The following is a 20,166-nucleotide window of genomic DNA, read 5'->3' on the forward strand; positions in this document are numbered from 1 at the left end:
TTCATTCTTTTCCATGTTGCTGTCCAATTTTCCCAACACTATCTATTGAAGAGACTGTCTTTTTCCCATTAAATATTCTTTCCTGCTTTGTTGATGATTAATTGACCATATAATTGTGGGTTTGTTTCTGCTTTTTTTTATTCCATTCTATTGATCTATGTGGCTATTTTTGTGCCAGCCCAAACTGTCTTGATTACTACAGCTCTGTAATATAGCTTGAAGTTCAGAATTGTGATGCCACCAGCTTTGCTTTTCTTTTTCAAAATTGTTTTGGCAATTTGGAGTCTTTTCTGGTTACATGTAAATTTTAGGAATTTTTTGTTCTAGTGCTACTGGCATTTGCTAGGGATTGCATTAAATATGTAGCTTGCTTTGGGTAGTATAGACATTTTAACAATATTTGCTCTTCCAATCCATGAACATGAGATGTCTTTCCATTTCTTTATGTCGATTCAGTTTCTTTTGTCAGTGTTTTACAGTTTTCAGAGTATAGGCCTTTCACCTCTTCAGTTGGGCTTATCCCTAATGATGTTATGGTTTGTGTGCAATTGTAAATGGGATTGTTTTCTTCTCTTTCTGCTGCTTCACTAATGGTGTACAGAAATGCAAAATATTTCTGCACATTAATTTTGTATCCTGCTATGTTACTGAATTCATTTATCGGTTCTAGCAGTTTTTTTTGGTGGAGTAGTTCAGGTTTTATATATATATATATATATATATATATTAGCATGTCAACTATAAATAGTGAAAGTTTTACTTCTCCCTTACCAAAATATTTGGATGCCACTTATTTCTTTCTGTTGTCTGATTGATAGACCCCAGTAGCTTGAGAGACCATACCTCTCAACTACAGGCAAGACACTGTGCATACTTTCTTGCCATTATAAAAAAAACAAAGGAAAAAAAGAGTTGAATATTTGCTCCTGATATAAAATTTCAAATGATTTTCTCCTGAATTCTACAACCCATCCTCCACCCTGAGATATATTTATAGATTCACTAAATATTTTTGTTGTCGTTCTTACTGTTTTATTTAACAGATACCTTGTAATAAAAAGTGTAAGGCATACAGATCAATTCCATGAGTGTAGGGTGCTTTTTGTGAGTTGAAAGAAAAAGCTTCAAACTAAATGCAAAAATGAAAATGAAGTGTCATTGTACGGTTAAAATAATTAGAAGCAATTCAGCATTATTTTATCAGAGTAATCTTTCCCCTCATCTCTGTGTAATGGGAAAACAAGTTAACGTGTTTCATTCATTTACCCGAGTACCCATGGCATGTGGGGCCACAGTAGGAGGTAAAGAGAGGAGAGAGAAAATCTGAAGGGTGAGAATTAAAATGTATTATAGGGGCGCCTGGGTAGCGCAGTTGTTGAGCGTCTGCCTTTGGCTCAGGGCGTGATCCCAGCGTTACGGGATCGAGCCCCACATCAGGCTCCTCTGCTGGGAGCCTGCTTCTTCCTCTCCCACTCCCCCTGCTTGTGTTCCCTCTCTCGCTGGCTGTCTCTCCTCTGTCAAATAAATAAATAAAAATCTTAAAAAAAATAAATAAATAAAAATAAAATGTATTATAAAAGAGACATTACCTCTACTTTATGTTTGTTAGGCCTTCTGATGTTAGTGCCCTTTGTCTTTGTTTGGTCAGTAGGAAAATTGTACTGTGGGAACAGGCTCTCTGACTCTAGTCTGGCCAGACAGTACCGCTTGTATAAGACACGCCACTCTCCTACCTGGCCCCAACTACACACTCCCCATGGCTAGATGACATATCCAACACGGAGCCTCACCTCTTCCCGACTACTGAGCTACCGGCACTGAATAGAGGAAAAATTCAGTAAGTATTAATGATAAAATACAATGACACGAAGTGCTTTTACTTATAAATCCATTACCATAAACTCTCAGATTTAATTCATTTTAACTTTTCAAACGTTCATAAGCTACCAGACCTCTAAAGCATTAATAAATATCACTTGTACCCCCAAGAGACAGATTTCAGCTTTTTATATATAAAAACACATATACTTTCCATATTTTCCCTATGCTTAATATATGACAAAATACCATGAGAACTGTATTCGAAATGCAGCTCTATGAGCACAAGCGTACGTCTGCAGAATTCAGATGAATTCCAGTTTTTAAGAAACAGCTACGTTGTTAAGAACTAAACTTTTAAATGGTGCCAACTAAAATGCACCCTCTATTAAATTAGAGAAAATGATATGATTTTTTTATATCTATCACTCATTCTTAATATATACTCAGCTCTCAAAGTTCAGGCTGATGGCTAGTGAAATGAACTATACACTTATTTTTAAACAGTTCCAAACCAAGTGTCACCTGATTGTAAACTGACTCTCCTTACAAACACATCACAAAGGACCGGTTTCCGAACATTGCATTATCTACCAGGAGGTGGAACTTAATCTATTTCTTCCAATTATTTTCCAGGACCTGTTTCTTGGTTTTTATATTGGAAGCTAAAGCTTCACACACACCTGTTAAAGCAAGTAGGAAACACATAAATTTGGTGTGTTTGTTTTGTTTTTTGTTTTTTTGTGGTTGGTTACGAATCAAAATGCCACTTTTTGAACATACTGGTCACAACAATACAATCTTTTGGAAATATACTCTAACTTTAAGAGTTTTGTTTTTCCCCCGAGTGAAATTCTGCTTTTTACTTAACATTCTCACTCATCGTTTCCATGGTAAATTTCTGAAGAATAAATGTATCTGAATATACGCCGCATGGATAGCTTCTGGAAACACAGAGCAAGGGCAACAGATTTCCTTCACACGTGCAGGGGAAGATGCGGGTGCTGCTGACCTGACCAGAGGTGAAGGCCGTCGAATCCGTAGGAGAAGAGGTCGTCTCCGACTCCGTTTCCACCCCACTCCTCACCGCCTCCTGGGTAGGGAGAGTACCCTTCGGTGGAAGCCCAGCCCACCCGCAGGTGCGTGGCTTCGGCGGTCACGAACGGCTCCGTGTGGTCCACCATCAGCTCATAGTACCACTTCTTGTACTGAGCGGACCCTTCACTGACGCCCAGAAAAATATTGGGTCTCATGCTTTAAAGAGACAGGAAGAGCACATGAGAAACTCTGGACAAACTTCCTGTCGTCTTCATTTACGTCTATTTTGAACATCAGTCCTGTTTCTCCAAGATGCAACATATGAAATCTAGGTTTTCCTTCAGTACTGCAAAATTACTAAGTCACTGAGGCGGCCTCCAGTTAGCATCCAGTGACGGGTGCCTGCTTTTCAGGTTACTTGGCAATGTCCCTCAGGGATCTGAGATGATTTTTTCTGAACTGTTCTTTGGCATATATTATACCATCGATCATGTTTAAGGTGAGCTGCTCAGGATAACGGGCCCTTAGAACTCATGGAGTTATTATTAATTCAGGACATGCAGACATTTTCCTAACTAAGCTGTGGGTCAGGTAAGGTGCGAGGCTGAAAAGCCATATTGTTGGTAAAGGAACCAGGGTGATAAGCAGCTTTGTTGTTCTCTCAATGCCTCCTCTGAGGGCAGAAGAATTTCTAGGTGGTTGTATTTAATTCCATTTCTAAGGGGCTCAGACCCTCTGTTAATGCTTAGGATTAGTAATGGTCTCAGGAAATACCACTCAAAAACAGCATGTCTGTTATATAAACGGCCATTCAGGAAGGCTTAAATCAATCCTGTTAAAAAAAAAAACACACACACACACAATATGGAAATATACAGCAAATCCTACATTTTTGTTTAAAACAGTGTAAGGCAGTGAGTACTTCCTGGATAGCTGCTAGACATAACAAAATTATTACTATCACACAAAATATTGTCTTAATTGTAAGCGGTATTATTATTTTTATTATACTATTTGGTATAAGGAAGGCAACACGGCTTGGTATTCAAGGGCTCAGTCTCTGGCATTAGACTTGAGCTCCATTTCCAGTCCAACATTTTAATCCTAATTGGACTAGTTGAACCCAGTACAAACACAGTGTAGGATACATATAAAGCATAGAGAATAGTGGCCGGCACACAGTACTCAAGGAATGTCTGATATCTCGGAAGGGACATCTAACCAAAAATGTACTTTTATTGTTTTTTATGGAATCTATTATATCTTAGACATTCCGATGCAACTTTTCTGTTACACATAGTAGCCGCTTCAAAGTTGGCATTGAAGGGTAGCATTTTACTTAGATTCTAAGAAAGCACAAAACATAATTATATGTAAAGGCATCCCTGTAGAATTGTCAGGCTGTTCCTGAAGATGTCGGGGATTAGCCAGCCTCACACGAATGTGAATATGAAAGTCTACAGCCTTGTGATAAGTGCACATTCTGCTTGGTTCACCTATTGTTATTAGCCCATTCGACTGATAGGAAAACTACGCTATTCCCTGAGATAATATGTAAAATAACCTAGTAAAACAAACAGACCACAGGACGCCTTAACTACAGAGCTAAAATGTGAGTTCCTGGTTAGGCCACACCCATTTGGTGCCAGTATGTATCCGAGTCTACCTGCTGACATGGTTCACAAGACGCGTCTGCAACAGTAAATCTCTTCCTGGCAGCAGATTGTCACAGATGAGATGCTGGTTAGAACGGACTGCCACTCCATGGCAGACACAGAGAGAACACAGGACGTCCAGGACCTGACGAGAGAAAGCACTGTCAGCCGACTAATTCCCTTACTTATATCTGAGCATCCCAGCCCTTCTCGGGAATGCAAACACGTTCCCTCTGACCCAGCCATTGGAACATGACAGTCACAAGGTCACGGATCCTCCGCGTTTCTCTTAGATACACACTGAGAACTGCTCAGTGTCTCAATGGTGCTACATCAGTATTACCTGACTGTAACTAAGAAATGAAAACACTCATGACGCATTTGACACACCTTTTAAAAGTTACCTTATTTAAAAAAATATATTTAAAATTATTCCAGAATTCATCCATGGCAATACATTCATTCCCTTACCTTGTGGTTTCTCCCATGCTTGTCTAAAAGTGAGATTATGGATTTAATGTGTCCTTCCTTAATAATATTTAGAGCTTCTGGACTTTCTACTAACACACAGTGTAAAACTTCAAGAATACCTAAAGATAAAGAAAGAAAGTATGGTTAAAGAGTCTACAATGATCAGTGTCTTTCCTTTTCTCTAGGTGTTCCTGCAGGTCAACATGTAATTATTATGGGCTCGATGTGTTTGTCACAGGGCACTGTGATAGGGGACAAGTGATGTTTGAGACGGGACGGATAACTAAAGATGATGAAGTCCTAGTTTAGTGAGGAAAAGGCAGTGTGAGCAGAGTAAGCAGGTATTCCTGCCTGGGAGGGTATGACTCGAGCCTCAGAGGGACACAATCATGACCACTTTCCAGACAGGAAAATTAGGGCAGTATGAGGTTGAATGAAGCCTTGAATGGAATGCACACCTGGGGTGCCTGGAGTATAGAGAAAGTAGGGGACAAGACAGGTAATAGGTTAGGACCAGCTTACAAAGTTTCTCAGCTTGAAAGTACAGCCCTAAACAGTGCATCCTAACCCACAAAGATCATTACTATCTCCCAGAGGTAAATGTAAGAAAATGTTTCTTAGTTTACAGAACAAGAGAAGTATAGAGAATAATATAAAAATACATAGAGATATACAATTATAAAACCTGATTTAGAATGGGGGTATTTTTTCCCCCAAGATTTTATTTACTTATTTGAGAAAGAGAGCGAGACAGAGAGAGCACAAGCAGGGGGAGGAACACAGGCAGAGGGGGAAGCAGACTTCCTGCTGAGTAGGGAGCCCAGTGTGGAACTCCATCTCAGGACCCTGAGATCATGACCTGAGCTAAAGGCAGATGCTTCACTGACTGAGCCACCCAGGCTCCCCAAGAATGGGGTATTTTAAAGTGTTAGCCACCAGAGAAAATAAAATGGAATATACCCTTTCTTATCTTAAAGCTTAAGAGAGAGAATAGAAAATAATTTTCATTATCAGAATTTTTAGCGTGAACTGGAAAAGTTGAATGTGTACATATGTATTCATTGTTTCCAAGCAAGCTTGCTTTGTCACTAATGAGAGTGCAGACCACTTATAGCAATTAGCTATAACATTCAGAAAATGTGATCTCTGAGAGCTACAAGGTATCATGAAGGGTCGGAAGGAAATCCACAGAAAGGTTTGTAGGTCTGCAGTGGAGCTCTTGGAAAAGTGCTCAGGTTTACAAATGGCAGAATACAGAAGTAATGGTAGACTATGGCTGCCACGATCTATATTTGATCCAAATCCCAAACCATTATAGGACAGGGGCTATTAATGCTAATTTCTTTACTGATGACTTAATTTGGTGAAGTATGATATGAATGTACAGTTAAAAAAAATACCCCAAAAGATGAGATAATTTTTCAAAAGCAACTGCTGTGTTCCAAAAGCCATGCCAGTTAAAAATCCAAGATAGAGGACTGGAGGAGATTATGCTAAGTGAAACAAGGCAAGCAGAGAAAGACAATTATCATAAGGTTTCACTCATTTATGGAACAGAAGAACTAGGAAGATCGGTAGGAGAAGGAAGGGAAGAATGAAGTGGGGGTAAACAGAAGGGGGAATGAACCACGAGAGACTGTGGACTCTGGGAAACAAACTGAGGGCTTCAGGGGGTTCGGGAATGGGATAGGCTGGTGATGGGTATTAAGGAGGGCATGTATTGCATGGTGCGCTGGGTGTTATACGCAAATAATGAATCATGGAACTTTACATCAAAAACTAAGGATATACTGTATGGTGACTAACATAATACAAATTATTATAAAAAAATAAAAATAAGCTACCTATATAAATAAAAACATAGTAATGGCAATAAAATTAATGCCTTAATTTGAAGAGCACACAGCTTGCAAAGTGCCATCACATATGGTATCTCATTTGATTCGCAGAAGTTATTATAAAATGTATTTGCACATCAAAAAAAATCCAAGATAGAAAATAATACAGGCTAATGGATAAAGATATTTATGTAAGGGTACTTAAGCTGAATGCTTCTGCTATTAAAAATGGGGTAATAAACTCATTCATTCTTAGCTAAAATAAACTAAGCAATAGAAAAAGAAAAGCATTTTTAATAGATTACTCATATTTTATCCTGATATCTGTTTTCTCCCTGTTACCTGTTACTACAGAGCACAAATACAGCTGCCTGTATTTGCAAATGAAAATTATACTGTGTACCATCCATGCTCATTTGTTTACATGTCATCTATGGTTGCTTTTGCATCAAGCAGACAGAACTGGGCAGCTGCAACAACAGAGCCCTATGGTCTACAGAGCATAAAATACTTACCACCTGGCCTTTTACAGAAAAAAGTTTGCCAATCTCTACTTACAGAGTTAATAGAACCATTAAGACTAAAGACCAAAAAGTAGGAGACCACAAGAAAGATAAATTCTCTTTGTAAATAAATATACATGAAAACCAATAGCATCAAAAACTTGAATATATCTGAAAAGATTTAAGACTGTATTGGAAAAATGAACAGCAGAGATCACAAAACACAAGACTGGCAATATAAAATATGAAAATATGGGGCGCCTGAGTGGCTTAGTCGTTAAGCTTCTGCCTTCGGCTCAGGGCGTGATCCCAGTGTCCTGGGATTGAGCCCTGCATCAGGCTCCCTGCTCTGCTGGGAGCCTGCTTCTTCCTCTCCCACTCCCCCTGCTGTGTTCCCTCTCTCACTGGCTGTCTCTCTCTCTCTGTCAAATAAACAAATAAAATCTTAAAAAAAAAAAAAAAGAAATCTGATTTTTCCCATATTCTGCTTACATTGAAGGCTTCCAGAATTTGGGACTTTAACACTGTTACATCAGATCCGACAAATAAACATTTAGTTGAAAAGCACTGACTGCCTCTAAGTCTGACAGCAAAAGGTCAGAGAAAACTATTTTTATTTTCAAGTGTTGGAATAAACAGCAAATAAACTTATTTCTTGTGTGTGGTTAGAAATTCCTAAAAGTAAACAAACTGGAAATACTAAGACTCATTCTCAAAAAAATAAAGACTAGCTAGACTGACTATATTATATGTATATGTAAATTATGCCAATATATGTCTCAAACACTTTGGTGAAAAAAGAGTCAGAGGAACAGGGCTTAATAAACATTACAATGGCAACATTTAACTAACAATGATTTGGCAATTAGATTCTAAACAGACTGAATAAGACCCAGAAATGGGAATAGTCCTTAACAGTATTGCCAGATTCTCAAGGGATACATTTAAAGCTTGGTAGACCATAAAAGTATTACCAGAATGAATTATGAACATAAACTGTCAAAAACACATACACACACACACACACAAAAACTAGCAAGACAAAACAAGATTTTGTAATTTGAACATATAATCTGATTTTATAAGTTCTGATAAATTTACAGAAATTATTTTAGCAAAAATTTTAAGAACATGCAGAACACATAATGTATAATACAAACTTTCATAAGTAGACACACGACTGGATATACATTAGGACTGCAACTATGTAAAATATATTATGAGTATAAAATGTGCCTTTCAGGGGCGCCTGGGTGGCACAGCGGTTAAGTGTCTGCCTTCAGCTCAGGGCGTGATCCTGGCGTTGTAGGATCGAGCCCCACATCAGGCTCTTCCGCTATGAGCCTGCTTCTTCCTCTCCCACTCCCCCTGCTTGTGTTCCCTCTCTCGCTGGCTGTCTCTATCTCTGTCAAATAAATAAATAAAATCTTTAAAAAAAAATGTGCCTTTCAAAAAGCACCAGGAGTTAGTATGCCAGAACGTGGCAATACTTGATGAATTCTAGGAAATGAGTATGCATTACTTTTACAATAAGAAATATTTTTAGAAAGGACCACAACAAAATAGGAAGTAAGGTCTATTTCCATTTTATTTATTTTTTTCAGATTTCTCTATTTATTTTAGGGAGAGACAGAGAGTACAAGTGAGCTGGGGGAAGGGCAGAGGGAGAGAGGGAGAGAATCCTGAAGCAGACTTTGCACTGAGCATGGAGCCCAGGATCCTAGGATCATGACAAGAGCCAGCGGCTCAACCCACGGCCCCATGCAGGTGCCCCAACTAAAGCACACCTTTAATTGATGTCACTCCTTGCTTAAAAGCTCCCATGGCTTCCTGGCCCATCCAAGGTAAAAGTGCATTCCCCAGAGCATGGTACGTCAGCTGCTTCGCTGGGTGACCCAACCTTACTTTACCGCCTCAACTCCCACCAACTCCTCTGACAAAGCACGGTCAGTATATGCTTTTACGTCAAAGTGCGTATTATAAAAATGCTTAGGTACTAATGCACTTACAATACACTGCTACATTTATTAACCACCTACCAGGAACCGTTCTAGGCAGTGGGACCGTCAGCGACCAAGGCCTGCCAGGGCCCAGAGGGAGCTTGTCAGCTCTGTCCCACCCTCCATGTTTTGCACATGTTATTCTCAGACTGAAATACACCTCCCTCTTTGGAGGTTGCAAAATCTGAATCATCTTGTAAAGGCAGAAAGTCACCTCATTTGATGGGTTTTTACCAACACCCTAGAATGAATCATTCTTTCTTGGTAGTATTGATCACATTGCGTTAAAATCATTTATGCTCATTTCAATCTCCCATTGGAGAAGGAGTCCTTGAGAGTAGAGACGTGTTGAATACTGTCTCCTTATTACCCAGCACACTGGGGCCCAGGCAGGCCCATCTCATGTTCGCCAACTGAGTAAGTGAATGAATATAAATGGACTATTAGTACACACTTGCAGTTTAAACTACATAAACCTATGATTTGCTTATTCAATCACAGCAAGATTCATTATTATGAAGAGTATACACAATAGCTACTTTGGCATATTTTCTATCTAGAGATTTTAATATTAAATTTTTTTTATAAGGTAGAGAAGACATATGATAAAACACCAATGGAGAATTTATATTTCTTAGTTCCAGGATTTCCTCACTGAATGACAGGAACTTTTGTAGGCTTTAGTCTATGTCTGTGGGGGTCATGCACAAAATTCAAAACTAATGGTATAAGCCCTTTATATGTAAGACACATGAAATATTTAGCTCTTTGCCTTAAAACTTTTATGGCTGTCACTTTCTGAATTATTTATTGGACTCATGACAAAGAAAAATCTCTGAGGGTGTAACAAAATGTCTGGAAATAACCTAATGGTATTGGAAGGATCCAAGTGCTATGGTGGGGTGTGCCCACAGCTGTCCAAGGCTGAGGGTCTACATGGAAAAACTGAAAGCAAGCCATAGCACAGAAATGCCATATTTGGTCTGACTTTATATGACAGTAAGAATCTAGCCTGGCGATTTTGCCCAATACCCAGTAGGCACAAGCTCCCTGGTGAGTCTTGCACATTTGAGTGAAGTGAATAGAACCAGGCACAGGTGGCCAGTGTGGAGACAGAGCTCCCCTTATCATCTCAGGAAAACAAGGAAAACCAGTTGATTCGGAAGACAGTGCCAACATCCCCTCTCCAGAAATTGCTTTTTCACCTGCAATTACAAGTGTTTAGCAAAAATAAAACAAAATTAAAATAATCTCAGAATACCAAGGTATATGTGGGTTTAGATGAAACGCAGTTCTCACTGCAAGAGGGACATACGGGTATTATTCATCTTTGGGAAAGGACTCCACTCCTAATGGAGCACATGGCCGTAGCTGACAATTTCAACATGGAAGTCTCCTTATCTAATGGGCAAGCAAACAGAAGGTTTCAACCCGGGTGCTAATCGGTATGTATTAGACTGTCCCCCAGTGACAGAAAGGCTGGGGACGCCACACAGATAACAGAAAGAGCTGAAATGCCCACTTGCAGGGTCAGCAACAATCACAATTAGAGAGACTGTGAATTCCAAATCACTCAACTCACAGGTTGCGGTTACTTTTTCCTTATCTAGGGGTTAAAATCCTTCTTAACCTTTTGGTTAGACCTTATTAGTCATATCCCCAGGGCTCACTGAAGGCAAATGGAAATAAGGAAAGTTGTACTTTTTGTCATGGATAATTAACGTAAACAAAATGACTTAAGTAAAAAGACTGGGGGAAAGGCACTGAGAAATAACATGACAACACAGAACAGGAAACACCAGGGGAAAGCTGTGTATGTCATGGACCGTCATCCTCTCAGGAGGGGGACTGACATCCTGGATATGTACTAGGCTTCATGAGAAACTATAATAGCAGAAGGTGTTGCTATTACCCTGTTGTCTCACGTAGAAGTTATAACCAAGGACTCAAGCCAATGTGCCCCATTTGGGTCCTGGCAGATTTTAGGCAAGTTACTTAACTTCTCTGTGCTCCACTGTCCCCATTTCTAAAACCGATTTCTAATAATGGTACAAACCCCGGGGGGAAGCTGTTGTGAGGAATTAACACCTGTAAAGCTTTTAAGAAAAGGCCTGAATCCGAACAGTGCAATGTAAGCATCTACTCTTATCTTATGGTTGTAACAAAATAACAGAAATGACAAATGAAATGGAATGAAAAAGGATCAACTGAGAAATCTGACAACTAGGCTTCTTTTTATACAGAGATTAAAAATGTTCCATCAGGAAAAGGTAGAGAAATGCTGAAGGAACCACACTGATCGGAAGGGAAACCCAGGGAAAATATTGATCACTATGGAGAAATGAAATCAAAGTTAGATTATCAAAATAGTTAAATTAGTAAATCCAGGAGAAATTACACCAGAATGCTAGACATTGAGGGTAAGACAGAGACGCACAAGTAGGGCAACAGACAGAACGGCAGGAAACTTCCTTCTGGAGACGGCACGACTGTTGGGCCAAAAATACCATGAAAGGTTACAACAAGTAGACTTACTGGCTAATAAATGCTTAAAAGGCATAAAGTCCTTTGACAGGAACCCCCTCTCTTGGTATTAAAACGAACAAACATGCAAATGAAGTGGCCAGCAGTTAGAGAAAGCAGAAGAGAAGTCCAGCTAGCTCCATGTCGACAAAGGGTCTGAGGAGTTTGGGAGGTTTTTTTGGCTACACACCAAAGGGGGGGCCAAGGGAGAAAGAATCTGAGTTACGTACAAAGGCATTAATTTGTTCCAGGGCCTGTGCATCCGAGAAGGCTCTGCAGAGACACACCTCTTCTGTCCTATTCCACTAATTTGAATGGAACTGCCAGTGAGTGACAAACCATGGACTGCACCCAAGTCGTCCCTACTTGTAAAACAGACACTGAGTTTCCGTATCTCACCCAAACAGAAAGAGAAAAATGGGCTAAGTTGATATCAATATTAACATATACAGAGGCTTAGGGACTACACTTTCAAGAGGTGGGGTTTCAAGCCAAATTAGGGAAACACGTAATTATGTATCCTTCCATTTTTTAGAATGGTTTTGAGGCACAAGAAGAAAATAAGCTCATTAAATCTTGAGCTAACAAAAAGCTGAGAAGGGAGAGAAAACATGACAGAGGTATGATTAAAATGTAACAAAATTTGACAAAATTAGGAACATTAATAAAAGTGGAAGTTGGTGAAGATAAAGGTATATATCACATTTTTACTCATATATAGAAAGCTAGAAGATCATGAATCTGTTAGCAAAATAAATAAAAAAGATGGACTTAGGGCATTTTCTTGGAAGACAAGATGAACAAGAGTCAAAGTTTCCTGGGGTACATTATGTAAAATAAATAACACATAAAATAAGCAATGTAATTACAATGTACTATTCAGCCTTAATCAGGCTTCTGATGGTTTGCTGCTTTCAATTTAGGGAGAAATATTTTATAAAAGACAAATTAGAGGAGTTAAGGACAATAAAAAAATAAAATGTCAATTAAAGTTCATGATGCAACAGCTAAATAATAATGTTAGAAATGTTATGCCACACAAATATTTATTTGTATAAATTGCCATATCTCAAAACCCACAGAGGTCTAAGTGCCAGACAAGAAATCACAAATACTTGAAGATATTCTTATGTTGTTATTTACTCTTGGGTGTTTTTCCCCCATTTACGTGTTCAATTATCACTTAATCCATAAAAGGGACCATTCAATGAGTTTAGGTTCTGGATGTAAGTAAAATGAGCAGTAGAAATTGATATTATCCCTGCTTTTGTGGACTTTACAGACCACACAAATTTAGTCCTCACTCCGTTACTTTCATTTGACCTTGAAAAGGTTACCTGTCTTGGCTTCAGATTCTTCATTTGTAAAATAGAAATGATGATGGAACCCACCGTATAGAGTCCTGTGGGACGCAGTGAAGTAATACATATGGCATCTCAGCACAGTACCCTAAATTCTCCTAAGATTTCCTTGGCCACACAATGTGCTCCTTTACATGTTCAAAAAACAAAAACGTGCCTCTCTGTGAAATACGAGAGCCTGTAAAAATCCTGGCAGATGCAATTGCTATAAAGGCCTTTAAATAAAATTTTCAAAGATACATACATCTGAGTACTTTTAAGATGCATCTTCCAGGGCAAGAGAAATGCAGATTAATCAACTCTTCAAAAAGATACTTACCTCAAAGCAGCAAATATTTATTGAGAACTATTATTTTGAGCAGGAATGTCAAATGATCACCGCATCTGACTGAGCTTTGGGTCAACTTTAAACATTCTCTTGTAAAAAGCAGCCTCTTCAATAAACGGCGCTGGGAACACTGGACATTAATACGTAAAAGAATGAAACCAGAACCTATCCTACATCACTCACAAAAATTAACTCAAAATGTATTAGAAGATACAAATATAAATATATAGACCTGAAAACATGAAATTTCTAGAAAAAAACCTCCTTGATATAGCAATTGGCGATGATCTTTCAGATAGGACACCTAAAGCACAAGCAACAAAATAAAAAAATAAGTGGGACCACATCAGGGACGCCTGGGTGGCTCAGTCGGTGAAGTGTCTGCCTTCAGCTCAGGTCATGATCCCTGGGTCCTCAGATTAAGCCCCGCATCAGGCTCCTTGCTCATTGGGGAGCCTGCTTCTCCCTCTTCCTCCTCCCCTCCCCGCTGCTTGTGTGCACATTCTCTCTCTCACTCTCTTTGTCTCTCCTTCTCGTGAATAAATAAAATCTTTAAAAAAAATTAAGTGGATCACATCAAACTAAAAAGTTTCTGCACAACAAAAGAAACCATCAATAAAGTAAAAAGACAGCCTACAGAATGGGGGGAAAGTGCAAACCAAATATCTGATAAAGGGTTAATATCCAAAATATATAAAGAACTCATCAGAAAAAGATAATCCAATTAAAATGGGCAAAAGACCCAAGTAGACATTTTACCATAGAAGCTATAGGAATGGCCAAAAGATAAATGAAAAGATGGTCAACATTACTAGTCATCAGGGAGAAGTAAATCAAAACCACAATGAGACATCATCGCACACCCATCAGAATGGCCATCATCAAAAAGACGAGGAAACAGATGATGGTGTGGATTGAAGAAAAGGGAACCCTGGAGCCCTGCTGGTGGGAATGAAAACTGGTGCAGCCACAGTGGAAAACAATATAGAGGATCCCCCAAAATTAAAAACGGAACTACCATATGATCCAGCAATTCCACTTCCAGGAATATATCCAAAGAAAACAAAAACACTGGGGCACCTGGGTGGCTCAGTCGGTTCAGCGGCCAGCTCTTGATTTCGCCTCAGGTTGTGATCTCAGGGTCATGGGATTGAGCCCCACATCAGGCTCGGCATTCAGCATGGAGCCTGCTTGAGATTCTGTCCCTCTCCCTCTGCCCCCCCAACTCTCTCTTTAATAAATAAGCCCTTAGAAAACAAAAACACTAACTTGTAAAAGATACCTGCATCTCCATGTTCATAGCAGCATTATTTACTAAAAATAGCCGAGATAGACAAGATATGAACCAAAAACGCCAAAAAAAAAAAAAAAAACCCAAAAGCAAAAACAACAAAAAATTCCAAAACCCTTAGAGAAAAAGAGATCAGACGTGTGGTCTCCAGAGGCAGGGAGTTGTGGCAGAGGAAAAAATCACTAAGTACCAGGGCTGTAATGTCCAAGATGATGAGGGTTGCTAAGACTGCTCTATGATACACAGGAAGTTGGTAAGAGGATAAACCCTAGGAGCTTTCATCACAAGGAAAGTTCTTTTTTGTTTTTTCGTTTACTTTTTTTTTTTTTTAAGATTTGACTTATTTATTTTAGAGACACAGAGGAGAGCATGTGCGCACATACAAGCAGGGGGAGAAGCAGTAGGAGAGGGAGAAGCAGAGTCCATGCTGAGCGCAGACCCCGATGCAGGGCTCAATCCCCCAACTCTGAGATCACAACCTGAGTGAAACCAAGAGTCAGATGCTTAATGGACTGAGCCGCCCAGGTGTTCCTGTTTTTTCTTTTACTTTCTTTAAAAAAATGTATGTATATGAGATGATGGATGCAAACTAAACCTGTTAGAGTAATAATTTCACAATCTATGCAAGCAAAACCATTTCGCTGTACACTTTAAACTTACACAGTGATGTGTGTCAACTGTGTTGACAATAAAATCAGGCAGGGGGAGTTCTCCTGCAGTATGAAGACAGCCCAGGGGCCTCATTTCCAATAAGCATAAAAGAAAAAAAAATGGAAGTACATAAAATAACTATTTCTGAATACTTGGCAAGTGTGGAATAAGGGAAGGGGAAACATTATACAACACATCTTTTAACAAAACACAAAATTTTTAAAAGATTTTTTTAAGTAATCTTTACACCCAATGTGGGGCTCAAACCCATAACCCCAAGATCAAGAGTTGCGTGCTCTGCTGAGCCATCCAGGTGTTCCGAAACTCACAAATTTTAGAGAGCGTGTTACGTGCAGAAAAGTATGTGGTCCTGAGATGAAACATTATGTACAGAGCAAAGTACAATTAAAATGCTTTTAAAAACTGACATAATTTATTATTTTTTAAAATATTATATTTATTTATTTGAGAGAGAGAGAGAGAGCACGAACTGGCAGAGGGGCAGAGGGAGACAGAGAAGCAAACTCCCTGCTGAGCAGGGAGCCTGATGTGGGGCTTGATCCCAAGACCCTGAAATCATGACCTGAGCCAGTCAAATGCTTAACCTGGAAGCCACCCAGGCACCCCCAAGTTTGTTTGTTTGTTTGTTTTATAAGTTTTTGGCTAATGGTCTTTGTACTGTGCATAGAGTACAAGTCTGCACCTCCACATTCAGGCACAGATCTGGCACCCAATATCTAATTGTCCCCCACCCCACCCCCACCCTGTGCTGAAGGCATGCTTTTCACCTGAGCGCTCAGTGGTCTTCACTATCTTTATCATAGAAGATAGAACACCTGTCTAGTTTATTTATACACTGCTCTCTTGAGAAAATAAAAATGATCTTGTAGTTAAAACAACTGCTAATGACAAATGAAAAAGGTGTGAAAAACTTATTGTGATTTTTTTGGTTCATTTAACATAATGAACACATCCATAGTGTTGACTAACAATCCTTCTGAGACAGGTATTATTACGATCCCCATTTTACAAATATATGTATAATATGAGATACAAAAGGGTTAAGATCATGCAGCTATCAAGGATGATGCTGGAACTGGAACTTAACCAGTCCAACTCAGAATCCATACTGGTAATTAATCTTAAGATCTGCTTCTCCTAACACAGTGTAAAAGTAGGCAGAAACAAGAGATGATTAAAAACTGAGCTGCCATTTCTGATGAGGCAGTCTTGGCAGAGCTCCACCCTGTTTTTGATGATGAAATGGTAGGAAACCCAATTGGGAGACCAGGGACAGGAGAAGGGCCCACTGTCCTCAACTGAGACATCATTTCCTACTGCCTTGTCTATACCCTGAGATCTAACACTACCCACCTTTCTCCAGTGTGGCCACATCCAGTGGGCACCCAGGCAGCCAAGCTAATGTCCATTAAGATTACATTTCCTGTATCACATCAACCTTGAGGGAAGGCACGTGAAGAGTGTACATCTGCCTTGGGTAGTGATCGACTTCCTTCTTTTGACTACTGGGTCCAAGTAAATAGAACCCACTTTAAAAGCCTCGGTACTTAAAAGGCTCAATTCAATCAAGAAGCAAGTTGGCTTGAGAAAACTGGGATAAGTGATACACACTGCAGAGAAACTTTAATGAACTCAGTTCGAGACAAAGTCCTTAAGCCAGGATAATTCACCCAAGGGAGGTCACAGACACTTAACTTTAAGCATGACTGAAAGCGAGTGACACAGCACAATTATTTCACCAAAGACGATGCTGAAAGTATTTAATACCCAGCACGGTATGAGCTAAAACCAGTCAGACCAGACACTGGCATTAAACAGCCATCCATCCGTAGCTGCACATTAGAGCTCAAGCCTCCGCTCTGTCCACAGCACCAAAGAGGACAAGAAACCGTCTGAGTCGATGGTAGCAATCACTGTCCGTGATTTTGTTTTCAATAAGCTTTCATCAAGCGAACGCTTCCAAGATAACATAGTTTCTGGGAGACAAAGCTTCCTCTTCTCTTCTTCCAGCTAACCAGGCGTTTGTAGGATGCCTCCCTAACTGGCTGTGTGTGGGGAGAAATAAAGTCAGCAAAAGGGTCCAATCCTCCGACCTCCAAACCAACCCTGGGGAATGAAAGGAAGCAGGATGGGAACATGGATTCCAGGAACTATCCAAGAATACCCCCAGGGACAAAGGATCTCCTGAATTGGTAGGAGGTTGGAGGTGGGTGGCTGCAGCCTGGATGCAGAGCATGTCCACAGGACAGGTGGGGGCAGGCTTCACGTGTAAACTCCTCTCCCCATTGCCTTAGGATAATCATGCGCCCTTTGCTGGCCATTGGGGCCAGTATGGAGTAATGTCAGGAGAGCACTAGACCCCACCTTAGGTCAGGAAGTGACTAAAAAGGGGCCAAATGATCTTGGGCTTTCAATCTTTTATCCCTTCCTCATCCAAATCCTCAGGAGGCTGGTTAATTAAAGCCTAGTTAATTAAAACCATCTCTGTCCAGTTATGCCTCTGAGGTAGACAGCTCTGACCAGCATCCCCGCCGCGTTGGCAAAAATGGAGTGAGCAGCACAAGGGCACCTGCCAACTCTCACCCTGGGGCTTGCTTTCTCCTCGCTGCTTAAACAGACTGGTTGACAAGGACTGAGCCTGGCGTTGGCCCTCCTGCCATCAGACCTATCTGAGAAATGGGCACCCCCAGGAACACACAAGTTCACTGACCACTAAGGCAGAACTGTCAAGCAGAACAAGAATATAAAACAAAGATGACAGACAGATGCAAGAATTAAACACCTGTTGTGAATATCGTCAACTTCCTCATTCATATCAAAACACATGAAAGGAACCAAGGCCTTGCAAATCCTCACCACCCGGGAACAAGGCCACCAGACTCCACCTGTCTATGAAACCCTGGGACGCCCTTCACCCCATCAGTTCTGGACTCCTTCAAACTCTAACACCCTGGGCCAGAGATGAGTCCTATGGTTAACAAATAACTGTGGGAAATGATTATAAAACCAATCAACCACATCTCAGAGCAGGATAGTTTTCTTCTCAAATGTGAGACAGTTGAAGATTTTTTTCATCTCAGAAGAACCATTTCTAGGAGGGAGAAAAGATGGCGGAGGAGTAGGGGACCCCTTCTTCAGCTGGTCCGCTGAGTCGAGCTGGATAGGTACCAGACCATCCTGAAAACCCACGGAATCAGCCTGAGACACAGGAAGATGCATCTGGATCTCTACAAACAAACACCTCCAGCACTGAGTATTGAGGTACAAAGCGGGGAGCCCTGAAGCCGCGCACAGGTATTGGAAGATAAACGGAAGGGGGAGGGAGCCGCCAAGCTCTCGCACCGGGAAGCGGTAGCCACCTGCACTGGGGAGCGGGCTGAGACTAGCGGACCACCACCCAGGAGAGAGCAGACTGAGACCTTGAGCCCAGGAACGCATGTGACCAGACTGAAATCCGGAGCTCCAGAGTACTCACTGGAACCAGACTGATACCTGGAGCTCAGAAGCGGGCCATGTTCAGACTGAAAATGGTCACTCCTGAGTGCATGCGAACCACACTGAAACAGAGAGCTTGGGAGCACGCAGGGGCAGCTGGTGGCTGGCTGTGTTAGAAGCACAAAGTACAGAGACATGAGGGCGCTGGAAGTGAGGGCTGGGACGCCAGCTGTGGGGCACACAACCCCGGATACTGCAGGGTTTTTAGCAGCACCAACAGAAACAGAGTTAAAGTGGCCAGAAGAGCTCAGTAGAGAGCAGACTGCGATCTCTCTGTTCTGAGACAGAGGCTGGGATTCCGCCACTGCTGCTCTCTCAGAAGAGGCACAGAAAACCTCCAGGGAAAGCTGCCAGAGAACAAAAGACTGGAAATACCAGCTCACATTGTGCCCATCCCCATCCCCCCTAGCAGGGGACAGGATGACTCTATCCAAACAGGGTTCCCTGAGTATCAGCGCAGCAGGGCCCTCGCCCAGAAACCAGGCTGAAAAATCAAGAAGCCCACATCCCTAAGGTCCCTATAAAACAAGTGAACACTGCCTGGGTCGTGGTCATTAATTTGGGCTGTGGACAACCCCGCAACCTCTCCTCATCAGAATGACGAGAAGGAAAAATTCCCCCCAGCAAAGAAAAGATAATGAGTTTGTGGCCTCTGCCACAGAATTGATGGATAAGGATATAACCCAAATTGTCAGAAATGGAGTTCAGACTAACAATGGTCAAGATGATGTATAGGCTTGAAAAAAATACTAATGAAAATACTAACGAGAATATAGAATTTCTAAGGGCAGAAATGAAAGCAAACCTGGCAGAAATTAAAAATACTATGAATCAATTGCAGTCTAAACTAAATGCTCTGATGGCCAGCGTAAATGAGGCAGAAGAATGAATTAGTGAATTGGAGGATGGGTTAGTAGAAGAGAAAGTTAAAACAGAAACTTGGCTCAAAAAAATCCAATCTCAAGAATGTATAATACGGGAGATTACTGACTCAATTAAACGTTCCAATGTCAAAATCATCAACATCCCTGAGGAGGGGGGGGGGAGAAAGACAGAGGTCTAGAAGAGATATTTGAACAAATTGTAGCTGAGAACGTCCTAATCTGACAAAGGAAACAAGCACTCGTGTCCAAGAGGCAGAGAGGACCCTTCCCAAGGTCAATGAGAACAGAT

The 20,166-nt window shown here is 40.7% G+C and overlaps 1 protein-coding gene across 1 annotated transcript in view; it reads right to left on the reverse strand.

Moving 5' to 3' along the window:
* RYR2 (ryanodine receptor 2) overlaps window positions 1–20,166 on the reverse strand; it is a 445,869-nt gene that overhangs the window by 304,664 nt on the left and 121,039 nt on the right. The window contains 3 exon segments of the mRNA XM_034663566.1: window positions 2,831–3,072; window positions 4,523–4,656; window positions 4,983–5,101. Coding sequence (XP_034519457.1) covers window positions 2,831–3,072; window positions 4,523–4,656; window positions 4,983–5,101 — 495 coding nt within the window.

The sequence above is a fragment of the Ailuropoda melanoleuca genome, chromosome 6 (assembly GCF_002007445.2).
Source record: "Ailuropoda melanoleuca isolate Jingjing chromosome 6, ASM200744v2, whole genome shotgun sequence".
In the NCBI taxonomy this organism is placed as follows: domain Eukaryota; kingdom Metazoa; phylum Chordata; class Mammalia; order Carnivora; family Ursidae; genus Ailuropoda; species Ailuropoda melanoleuca.